The sequence below is a fragment of the Dinoponera quadriceps genome, unplaced genomic scaffold (assembly GCF_001313825.1).
Source record: "Dinoponera quadriceps isolate SergipeBrazil2010 unplaced genomic scaffold, ASM131382v1 scaffold558, whole genome shotgun sequence".
Classification (NCBI taxonomy): Eukaryota; Metazoa; Arthropoda; class Insecta; order Hymenoptera; family Formicidae; genus Dinoponera; species Dinoponera quadriceps.
The window spans coordinates 633,322-645,701 of NW_014554665.1; the positions used below are offsets into that span (position 1 = coordinate 633,322).

The 12,380-nt window shown below is 44.1% G+C and overlaps 1 protein-coding gene across 1 annotated transcript; it reads left to right on the forward strand.

Annotated features, from left to right (window-relative positions):
• Window positions 1-1,290: 1,290 nt before the first annotated feature.
• Window positions 1,291-11,260, forward strand: LOC106740710. Its single transcript, XM_014612016.1, has 12 exons — window positions 1,291-3,111; window positions 3,517-4,013; window positions 4,201-4,530; window positions 4,870-5,032; window positions 5,241-5,449; window positions 5,645-5,734; window positions 5,877-6,040; window positions 6,354-6,490; window positions 8,401-8,900; window positions 10,346-10,435; window positions 10,519-10,676; window positions 10,794-11,260. Exons 1-12 carry the CDS (start codon window positions 2,940-2,942, stop codon window positions 11,044-11,046), a joined length of 2,763 nt encoding a protein of 920 aa, XP_014467502.1. The 5' UTR covers window positions 1,291-2,939; the 3' UTR covers window positions 11,047-11,260.
• The last annotated feature ends 1,120 nt before the right edge of the window (window positions 11,261-12,380 follow it).

Below are 12,380 nucleotides of genomic sequence, written 5' to 3' on the forward strand. Positions count from 1 at the left end.
CGCGCCAGTCGTTCGAAAAAATAAGACGCATCGACGAGATGGTTCGGTGAAATTTGCCGGGTGTCCGGAGAAGACTCTTAAATTCATTTCAAGTAAAATGCAGACGGCAGATTTTTACCAGCGTTTTTCAACGTAGACTCGTGTGGATATATAAATATGTATTAAAAAATACGATCGTCTCCCTGTGATTTTTATTCATTATTTTGACTTTTAAAGAAATCTTGAACGCAAAGAAAAGAGATTGTTCATTGTATCGACACACTTATATCGATATATTTCATCTCTTTGATCCTTCGGTGCTCGATGTTTGACGCAGCTATTGAGACTTTGACTAAAGGGATTACATCGTTAAAATGAACGTTCATTAAAAAAATAAGGAACGTTAGAAAGATACGCGACATATGCATCAGCGGCGACGAGTGTATCGAAGGCTTCGCGGAAGCAATCCAGAGCAATCCAGAAGTATCGAGTAAGACATAACAGTCTAGAAGCGTCTAGAAAGTAACAGGGAAAGGTGCGCGCGTTCAGTCGCAGCTTTGCGGAGTCGTGACGTCACGTGATGAGAGTCATGTTCCAATTCGGCTCGTACATTTGCGCACGACGAAACGCCGTGTTTGCCCGCACTTTCGCGCACTTGCATTATTACATGTGTAATAATAAAGCGACGATAACAACAGAGACAACTGCGTTGTGTCTTCATTGTCAAATGAAAAATTGGCCTCCAACAAAATGCGTCGCAACTTTGAGGGATTTCCATTTGACGCAATTTCCGAACTTTTCGCGAATTTTTCACGTTGAATTTCACAGCAAATAATCAATACATCGTTGTAATTAATTCATCGTGAAGATTATTGAGACGATAAAATACGAAATTATATATCAGCGATTAAATGTAGTTTTTCATCGTGATGTTGGTGTATGGGATGAATTTCGATCGCTTGATTAATTCCGGTTTTAAATGAGATTGCAAATTTAAGGCGGCAGGAGAACATTAAAGTCAGTGGGATGTCGTGTAATGCTAAAAATTTTAGCGATAGCTAACTCGTTCGTTCTTTTTTTTAACACCGCTCATAAATGAGCAAACTCATCATGCATATTCTCTAGAAATCAACGAAGTTCCAGAACCGACTCGATCATTCCGCATGGTTATCGCTGAGTATGATCATTACGGCGCAAATTTGATCGTGCCGTTGAGGGTCATTCGATCACACACAGGACGATGAGTCATCTTATCTGTAAAAATTTATATATCGTTACATTGTTCTAAGAAATATATATCATACAGATATATATATATGTATAAAAGCACAAATAACGTATTCGATTGTTAAACTATCAAACACGATAATACGATATTCTAAAACGCATACGATACGCCCAAGATGATAAATAACTTAAAAATACTTAAATATATCGCTCATTCGCGCACACATACGATATCGTCATCTTTATTTTTGCTTTTCTAAAACATAGAGGCGCGTTACACGCGCGTTATTGAGCATAGTAGGATTAAAAACGTGACTCAGTTTAATAATCTTCTAATTTGATTGTTCACACGACTCAAACGATAACAGTTGCATGAAAGCAAGTCACAGCGCATAGTCAATCAGCATCGCGGGAAGGAGACGTCAGAGCTTCGATACGTTCTTCTATACGATGTTTTGATACATTCGAGATTTAGACAATGCGCCTTTCTCAAAAGAGGATAATTAATTGAACCCAATGCAAAATGAATAGCCAAAATATGTAAATACCCAGGTAGCAAGGTGACGTCAGATGGCGTCTCTAATGCCAGTAAGACATCACTGAAACGTCACTCGACGTTACCTTGCTACTTACAAAATTTTTAAGTCTGCTACTTAATATCGAAACTGTAATTTATCTGTTTTAATTAATTTTGCAGTCTCCTTAGTCATAAAATTATTCCTTCGTAATTCATAAATTGTGCAAATATATGCGTTACTTCGCTTTGCATTCTCGAGAAGAAAAATATTCATTTTATGGCTTTTGCACGATAAAAAGGTGAAAAGGTGCGTTATTGTGTTGCTTGTCAATCAACACTTTAATAACACAGCAACATTCGATAACGTCAATTCTGATAGATAAACTCTGCTTAACAGATGGGATCTTCTAATCGTTTCTTATCGTAATTTTCTAATGGAACTGATATCGGTCCGTATGTTACGCCTAAATGTTTACCTGACGCGACATTACAAATTGAAATGCACTTTCCTCACGGACACGTCAGGGTTGGCCACTGACGTCGGCATGCCACGAGAGATTCTGAGACTCATTGACTGACATTGCGAGCGAGATCGACGATTGCAATCCGCGCAAAAACGGAGATCCAGTTTTGCGCTTGCATTTGTAATCCGCGTGTCGTGTCACGTGCGTGACTCGCATCGGAATCCAATCCGGGAATCGAGTGTATTTGGTTCAATGTCTCGAAACTCGTTAGTCGCATACGATGCTCTTGCTAATTACTCGATAAAAATGTTTCATCCGTCGTGAAATGTCGTGAATACTTTATATCGCGTTGTTCTCCATCTCTCTTCCCGCAAGATGCATTTATTTCCGCATCTCACGATTTATTATCTCCTTTCACGCTGATATTCCCGAAGAACTACTCGAGTATCAAATCAGGAAATTTCCAACTTAAAGTTTATCACTTAGAAGAAACAGTTACCGGAAAGAGGGAGGGGAGGACGTCGCATTTGACGCGCAGTATTTTTCTCTGCATTTCTCTTCCGCTATCTCACGCAATTACATTATATCGGACGTGTCCAATATGCATATACGTCCCTGCATTCACCCCGCATTATTGTGACAGAGAAGAAATGCACGTTTGCTCCGCTTGAAATTCTAACCGTTTAGTCGGTCTCTCCGACCTACCGCGTTATAACACTCGCGTTGCTTCCGTCCGAGAGGCGCGCGACGAAATGAAATTATCCCTCTACCTGGCGTGCCTTATGCTATTGTTCGTTTTCGTAAGCTCGGAGTTGCATTTCAACGTGAGCGCCTTCGTCGAAGTGATACTGCACTTGCGGAAATTTTATTCAGTGGCGACCGTCATGTTCGCTCATCCCGGCGACGCGTACGGCGACTACGGAGGTCAGTCCGAAAGAAATTCCGAGCGGCTTTGCGGAATTTTCGCGAAAACAGACCGTTCGTGCCACGAGATGTGTTTCGCAAATGCCAATGTAATTAAATAAATTAATCGTCGGCGTTTGTTATTCCCGCGCTATTTCCGATGTCCTCTTCGAGGAGAACATCTTTCGATAGGCTTCTCTAAAATTTGACGGAATTAAAAAGAGCGAATTAGCATTACACGTGCATGAAAATATTTCAAATTCGCTTGGAGAATTTTATCTTCTTATTCTTCTTCGAATATAAATTAAAATATTCTTTAATATAATAAATATAAATATTTTTATATATAAATTAAGATATTGAATATTCGACACTGCCTCAGAAAGGACGATCAGGTTGAATTCATGAAAGTATCTCTCGCCGCAGATCTGCGAATCACACACTTGGTGCACACATGCGCCATTATGCTGGGCCGGCACTACGTAGTTACGTTCGACGTCCACTTCAGGAAGTTACGAAGGTCGCTCCGATATTATCGCAAAATAGTGCAACCCCTTGCCATTGTTATCATGCCGGATTACGGCGCGTTTCTCGAGTTCGCGGAGGCCACCAAGAACTACAAAATGTCTTTCCCGGTGTGGTTCCTGCTGTTCCTCTACACACCCGACAACAGCACCCACGATTACTGCCACGATCCGATCGGTAATCCCTTGAATCTGGCCTTCGACACGCAAATGTTGGTCCTCTGCGCCGACGACGACGAGATCCTGCGGGAGTGGTACTCGGTCAAGGGCGAGACTACCAAGGTCTTCGATCTGGCGAAGTGGACGGACAACAATGGATTCATTCTCCTAACGAAACTGTCTCTCTACGATCGGAAGAAGGATATGGAAGGGGTTGTCCTGCGAGCTGTCACTGTTAAGGTACTCGATCAGATTTAAGGCGCACTATTGCAACGTGTTTACCGATAATTATTTATGCGATGTTTTATAATTGGCTTTTCTAAAATAGCAAAAGTAAGATTTATAATTCACACATTTCTTGCGCACAGTTCAACGCTGAGTATCGATGAACTCATTTATTTTCCGTCTTCTCTATCTCGACATTCAGGACACGTCTGTTTCGCCGAAATATACCGAAAGTTACGTGGGCGGATTGTATGGAAAAGTGCTGGACGAACTCACGTGTTCTCTTAACTTTACGTTGGACGTCGTGTCGGAAGTGAACCAACACGGTCTGTGGAATAAGAAAAATAAAACGTGGTCCGGGGTGATGGGTGAGATCGTGTCGGGTCGAGCGGACTTCGCTATCGCTGATATGTCGATGACGAGCCTCAGAGTACGCTACGTCGATTTTACTCTACCCCTGATAATATCCAGAAACGATCTGTACGTCAAGGAGCCAGGGATTTGCGGCGTCAAATGGCAAGGTTACTTTCAGGTAATCGGGATGAAAAAAAACAAATTACATAAAATCGCTGTAATCGCTTTATTTTCTCTTTATATTGCCGCTATTCCAAAAACGATGTTCGTACAGCTACGCCATTTCTCTCCCTCGAGAGACAACCTTCTTTACTTTTATAATTACTTACATCACTTGAAATTATCGGATCATTTTATACGCGGGCAAAAACAGATGAAATAACGAAAAATCCCTTCGCAGTAAATAATAATTCGTCTCATAACTTGAATATCTCCGCTTCGTTTTGGAAGAGTTTTTCAAACGATGATTACAATTTCGAGCCAATAATTTCGTAACTTGCAACTACATTTGCAACAGGCCTTCCATTCACGCACTTGGGTCGCGACCCTCGTGCTAATAGCGATTACGCCGCTTCTGCTGTGCTTGATGAAGATATGCCGCGGATCTCGAAACATTGCGGATCTGATTTCTGACAATTTTATTTACATCTGGGGTATCTTCTGCCAGCAAGCGCTTACAGGTTGGTATTTTATTGCTGTGAAATACACAAAACACATACTTACATAAACTAACATGAAATCTACTTCCGGATATAAAAATTGAATCGAATCATTCCGAGTAATACAAGAATTACATGACATTCGAGAGTTGATTTTTCTTCTTTCTCCAAATTGTGAAAATAGAAATAAACACCCAAATAAATACATAGAATGTAATTCCTTCGTCAGAATTCCCGAGCCCGTCGTCGCTACGCATCGCATACTTCACGATATTTTGCACGGCGATACTGATATCGGCTTATTACTCGGCGGCATTGGTATGCTTTCTCACTGCGTGCGTCCGAGTTCTACCTTTCCGCACGATAGATGAATTCGTCAACGACGGCACTTACAGACTAATAGTTCCGCGCGGCAGCGCCGACTACGATATATTCGTCGTAAGTGAATTTTGCCATCGAGGAATTCCGACCTTTCACTCTTGTCCGCACACAAGTGATCGGTTTTATTACACGTCCGATTGTTCCCTACGATGAGTTCAGTCGTTGTTTAACCCTTATCGCGTTTTAATCGACGCGAATATTCCACAATTTACGATTTAGTCAACACGTTACGTCCCTGCAACATCTTTTTAGGCGACGAACGAATCTTTCTCCTTGAAGCTGATGAAGATGATGAAAGAGGAATCGGAACTGCCGATGACCCTAATCGATGGCTTCATGCAAGTACGATTAACAGATTTTCTTATCTAATAGCGTCGAGATAAAATCATACAATAACTCTACGGAGATTCATGAAAGAGACATCCCGAGACATTCTGAAAGATCGTTCGCACGCTTCATTGTCATTGTTCCATTGCTTGTTCAGGTATGTCAAGATAAAAGGCTCGCTTATCTCGCGTTGAACGCTTTGAAGAAGAGCGTGCAAGTGAGGATCCCGTGCAAGTTGTCCTCCATCCGCACCGAGAGAATCGACAACCTAGGTATGATTCTGTCCAAAGGTAATCCGTACACCGGCGTGATAAACTATCAGTGAGTATCACGAGAGAGATATCTAATGTATATTTTTGCACGCTTTATATATCTTTCATAATTCGTAATTACTTATCGCGAGCGTGTGATAGAAACAGAAGCGCGAAATTAGGAGAAATCGATATACTCGTATCAAGTGCATGGATCTACGTATGATCTATATATGTAAATATAAACTGAGTCACTACTGGGGTCAGCGTCCGAGTCGAACGTCGATGATAGCGCGTGATATAAAATCTAATTAGGGTAGGAAAATAATAACGGTTTCGGTGAATTATCAAATTCGATGACGGAAACGTTGCGTGTGTTTCAGTCTGCAGAAATTTCTGGATAACGGTATGATGATGCGTCTGAGGGATACGCGATTCTTGATGGAATCGGCCGAAAATAAGGATTACCAACCGGTCCGTTTGACCAACGTCATCCCGATCTTGTCGCTACTCTCCTTAGGTATTATTTCAAGTGTCGTGATACTGATTATAGAGAATGTTTATTACCAATTCAAGAGGGAGAGAGAAAAAAGGCGGCGCCACTTGAGAGCTTTACGTCGTTCGAGAAAACTGCTGTTTATCGCAAAATGAAACGATGACGATGCGAACATCGAAAACTAATGATTTCACTCGAAATTCATTTCTCCGTATTCGACGTAAAAATACACCGTTCCCTCACGTCTATATGCGTGTTTGTGTGTGTTTGTTTAAATTTACAACGCGCAATCAAACAATACCGAAGAAATATTCAAGTATTTCTTCTTATTAATCACTGTGTGTAATGCAAATCACTGTGTGTCGTGTCTCTATAATCTATTAATCCGAATACACTGCAATGTATTAATATACAAATAAAAAGTGTAGAATAAAATAAAACTAATATCTCAATTACTCATTTCGCAAACGTCGATCGTTCTTGACAAATATATATTTCTAGCTCCAACGTTTCCATGTTGAAACTCGCGCAATTAGTCCCTCGCACGATGTATAATATCACGACTCCCGATGACGTCGTGAAAGCTATCGGCATATCCGACTTATCGATACCGAGAAGCCTTCCCCGTTGATTTCCGCACTTTGTGCCCCCTTTTACGAGGCGCCCGAGCCTAAATTTACGCTGATCCTTATGCGTGCGAGCTGTAAAGCTATCACACACGGTCATCATGTCCGAAATAACAACCCTCGTCGGTAATGACCGGCTGCGTAATGCTCGTTGCGGCGGGCACGACGATGCAAAGGTAACTCACCGTTTTGTCGTATCTCGGTGTAATTTGTGAGTAACGCAGTCGCGACCGCGCGACGGTAATGCGCGAGGACATGCATTACGGTGTGTTGACGGTGTCCACCACACTTAGATCGGTAATTCCGATAAATTCAAACGTCGCCTGGACGATCGCCTTCCAGTCGCGCATCCACACTCTCGAATCGCGGATCCTTTACTTCGCTGTTTTATTTAACAACGACCGCCACGTTTTCAAAGGAGTATTCCGTATCGCGGATGCACAATGCTTAGCGTCGCAGCACGATCGTATATTCACGCCTGAGGAGTAATTTTTTATAATTTATCAGGAAAAACAATATTTCCGCTCATTGAATTGTCCTTCGAAGAGGGCCAGCCGGAGGCGGAATAATTTCAAGGTTTTCGATTCGGTCGACAGAAAAGTCGCTCGAATTTGACTCGTTGAAGTGCGGAGAGAACTTGTTTCTTTTTTTTCTTCTGACGTGATTCGTCCGACTCTTCGACAGCGAAATTTGCGAAATTTGCTTCAAGTTTGCATCTCGAGAGATGAGGTGTCCAACGATGCGGCCGATGGCGGCGTTCCTCTTCGCGTTGATCGTCGAGGCGCTGACAGAGCGGATAAGGGTTAATGATTATCTTCCGCTGATCACCGATGTTCACGAATATTACCGTACATCGTGCGTTATTTTCGTCCATCACGGCAATTACCAAGGTAAGTATCGGAAAACAGGTTTCCGCTGTTTCGCATCCTCAGCCGCGGAGCGAAACAATCCTTCGGAGTTTCATCCTTCGGATAGATCTCGAACGTCCGAATTCCTCGTACAGATACAAAAAGCATCCTTTGACAAGATGTTAAGGATCTTCTGGCGAGTCGTATGTATTCCGAAAGTATACAGTAAAATAACGGGAATGTGACATTTTCGGCGGAAACGCTGTAAAATAATCCACATTGACCGCGAAATATCGATTATAGAAAGATTTCATCAGGAAAAAAAAGAAACGTTATTGTTATAACGATCCAATTGTTAAGCGTGTCAAGCGATTTGTAATCAATACTCAATCAATATCAGGATGAGAGAAAGCGTCGTCGAGCGAGCGTCGAGTGTTTACACGACAATTACGTGACACAGATCTGAATGTAACGACGATGATACACACGTGGACGCGCGAGTTTACGCGGCAGCGAGTCATGACCGTGACGGTAACTTTCCTGAACCTGGTGAGCGAGTACAACGAGTACCGGAAGACCGTGCGACCGTTGTTAGTCATTCTTCTGGACACCGAGGAGAGTATCGACGAGTTTGCCAGAGCCACGAGAAGCGTAGAGTCCATATCCTTCCCCATCTGGCTCGTCCTGTTCCTCCAGCTTCCCGGGCACTCCCTCGAGGCGCACTGCAGACGCCCTACCGGCAACATATTCAACGTGAACTTCAACACCATGATGTTGGTCCTCTGCTACGACCGATCGATCTTGACCGAGTGGTATGCCGTGAACGATAATCGCACCAGGACTCTCGAGTTCGCCACATGGAGTCCCGATAGAGGTCTAATTTTAACGGCAAGACGGAAGAGCTTCTACGCCAGGAGGGGCGATCTCTTCGGCGAAGTCATGCGCGTGGCGTCCGTATACGTAAGCTGTACTTTCTTCCCTCCCGAGTTTGCCGCGAAATTGTTTAAATATTGCAAATTTAAACAATCCAAGATCGCTTGGGAACGACCTGTCGATTTGCCGATGAATGAAATAAATCAACGTTCGAAGGAATCGCCGTTCATCTCGCTGGAAAACGGCACGGTCGTCGGCTTCCTCGGCGCTTTGCTGTTGGAGCTCGGCAAAGCGATGAACTTCAAGATGCAGCTTTTGGACCAGATGAAAGGATACGGCAGCTGGGATCAGGAAAAGGGGTCGTGGACCGGCGTGATCGGTCAACTGGTGGCCGATCAAGCCGACATCGGCGTTGGCGAATTCTCGATGACGCCCGACAGGCTGAGCATCGTGGACTTCACACTGCCGCTGATGCACTCGCGAAATCGCCTCTACGTGAAACAGCCCGACGGTTCCGACGTTTCTTGGTTCGGATACCTGAAGGTAACCATTATCATTTGCATTCTGATAATTGCCCCGAAAGGTGAAAAGAGTGGTAGGATAATTAAGAATGTCAAGTTCGCTTGGGAATGAACGCCGATGAAATTCACGACTAAGCGGAACTGCATGTCCTTGTAAGAAATAATTTTCCCCAGGCATTCGATTTCAATATTTGGGCGGTGATATTGACTATAATCGTGTGTACTCCTGTTCTGTTGGCCATTATAAAGAGAAGATGCGTCTCGCTGAGTCTGATAATGGAGAACTACATGCTCGTCTGGGGCATTTTTTGCAAGCAAGGTCTGCCGGGTAATATACTTATTTTTAATATACTTACTTCAGTGTACTATTTAATATAAAATATGCATGCGTAATGCAATGTTTATCTCCATACGGTGGTTTGGAAATAACGTGAATTTTTCTTCGCAGAACCTCCCAGCGAGTTGCCGATGAGGCTGGCTTTCCTTTCGATTTTTGTCTCGTCGTTAATAATTGAGGCCGCCTATTCCGCTTCGTTGATCAGCTTTCTGACGCTCCCCATGGCCAGTCTGCCTTTCTCCACCATGGAGGGTTTCGTCGCGGACGGCTCTTACAAATTAGTTGTTCTCAAGAACAGCGCCGATTATGACATGTTTAACGTGAGTCCGTTTATTGCTGTCTATCGTTACGCGAAAAAGTAGAAATTGACGCTTGCGTAACGGCGATTACACCGACCGCGGAGATTACGAAAATTGCATTCTCTTGATGATTTAAACATAAACTTAACAATATCTCTTTTCCTCTCTCGCGCGAAAGTACGGAAGAAACATTAGGAGGTCGAATTAATTATGAAATTTAATTGCGCAGCGTCGATCCTCGAAGAATACGCGTGTCGAATTAAGATCGTTCATTTTATTTATTGATTAAGAATTATTACACTATATTACATTATATTCTTATATCAAAGATTATTTTATTTTTTTATTTACTTAGGGATTATTTATTGATTATAGCACGCCAAGAATCCCATCTTGCAGAAGGTGAGCGCGTTGATGAAGGAGAAGAATCTGCTACCGCTCGTAGAAGCGGACGGATTCAAGCAGGTCAGCTCTAATTTCGCTTAATAGGACGGATTAGTCGCAATCTCTTCGAATCTATTCACACGCAAGTTTCTCTCGCGTCTCAGGTCTGCGAGAAGAAGAACGTGGCGTTTTACACGACGGAGATGATGGCGAACGCCGTGGAACTGCAGTGTAAGACCGTGTTCATAGAAACTGGTAAGGCCGACAGCATGGGGATAGTTTTGCGGAAGGAGAGTCCTTACACCGGCATCATGAATTATCAGTGAGTTTGTGAAATGAGTACAGTTGTTGATTTGCAACTAAGCACGTCCTGTTATCGAACGTACGCATCATCGGAGGTCTCTTTTTTCTCCTCGCTCTACCGAATTACGTGTTTCAGCATACGACGATTTATGAACAACGGTGTTATGAACAGATTGAAAGAGAAGTATCTGTCGACGAGCAATCTACCGGAGGTCCAACACATCGAAGTCGGCTTGCAGGGCGTAGCGCCGATTCTGGCGGTGATGGCAACCGGTGTCGTCCTGGGAGTATTTATTCTGATGCTCGAGAAAGCGTATTACGTTTTCAAGATTAGGTGCAAGAACGGCCTCGCTAAAAACCCGAGCGATAAAGCTGGGGTGAAACTATGAGGAAGAAGCGGCCGGAGAAACTTCAAACTTCAACCATTTTACAGAATGAACTGCGAAGGACCGATCGGTTACGTCGGTCGACACAAAAATTGTGTGCTGGATCTCAACCGTCAGTTTTAGTTAATTTTGTGTCGATTACAGATAATTCAAGTCAAAACTTAACTCTAATGTTTCATTGTGTGGTAAACGACGATCGAAAGGAAATTTGACATTCGAAGCTTTCGAGCGATGTCCGAGGAGAAACATTCACATCCCAGTTCAATTATTCCGTTATCTTCACTCGAGTTTACTCCTCGCAACTGTGCCTCCACATCCGTTTGTCTCCCGAAATACATCGCTTTCTTGTCGAAGCGCACAAGAGCCAAGTGCAACGCGGCGTGCACAATGCGCGTGTTTAAGAATGAACTAAATTTAAATCCCCCGACCAGAATCGCGACTCGGGCCCGCGTATGAACCAGCCGCCGTTAATCCCCCATGGCTCACGTCGTGCATTTTCTCCTTTCTTTCCCGTGTCTTCTCGCGCGTGAGTAACGATAATGCGGGCGCATTCTCGGTAACTAGTAATGCATGCGGTTTTTTCATTCTCCGTTTCGCGAAATCGCTTTCACCGCAGCAGCACGTCGTCGTCGCCGCAATTGCGGCGAGGAAAATCGCCCCGAGGAAAAATCCAGCGTTACCAGCCGAGCTGGCGCGAATACGAGAGAGATTCGATTCACCTGGAGAGACATGTTTCGCGGAGCTCGTCATCCGGAGGACGTCACTCGAGGAGGAGCACGCAGGACCCTCGTAAGCGCGTTGCGAAAAGGCGATTTGCATGCAGAGGGAGGCAGGGCGGATTGCACAATGCTGATTACGCTTCTGGTTAAGACATGCCGCCGTTGAAGACACACGTCGACGATTCACGAGAGAGAGAGAGAGAGAAAAGGACAACGAAATAATAAAATACAGTCAAAAGAGGCGTGTGACCCGCGACCTTTGGCGAAATTCGCCCACGCCGGATCTTGCCCACGCGAGTGCAACGCCGCGAGGTACGCCCGGTACGACGGTTGATTTACAAGAACGTAAACGCCCTCCTGATTTCATGTACGCGTCACTACCTCGTCAAACAGCGGCGCGTGCGCGAGCTTCGAATGTGTTACCTTACCCGTGAGACCGCGTAGGAGTGCTTTCGCGGTCGTGAAACACGGTCGTCCCGAAAATTCGATGAGATTCCGCGGTTGCACAAAAGGGCAACGGCCGGTCCGACGGCTCGCCGAGCGAGCGAACCTCTCGCGATCCGCACGCGTGCAGGATCTCGGAAATCAAAGAAATCTCGTTTCTATCCTTTTCCTCTC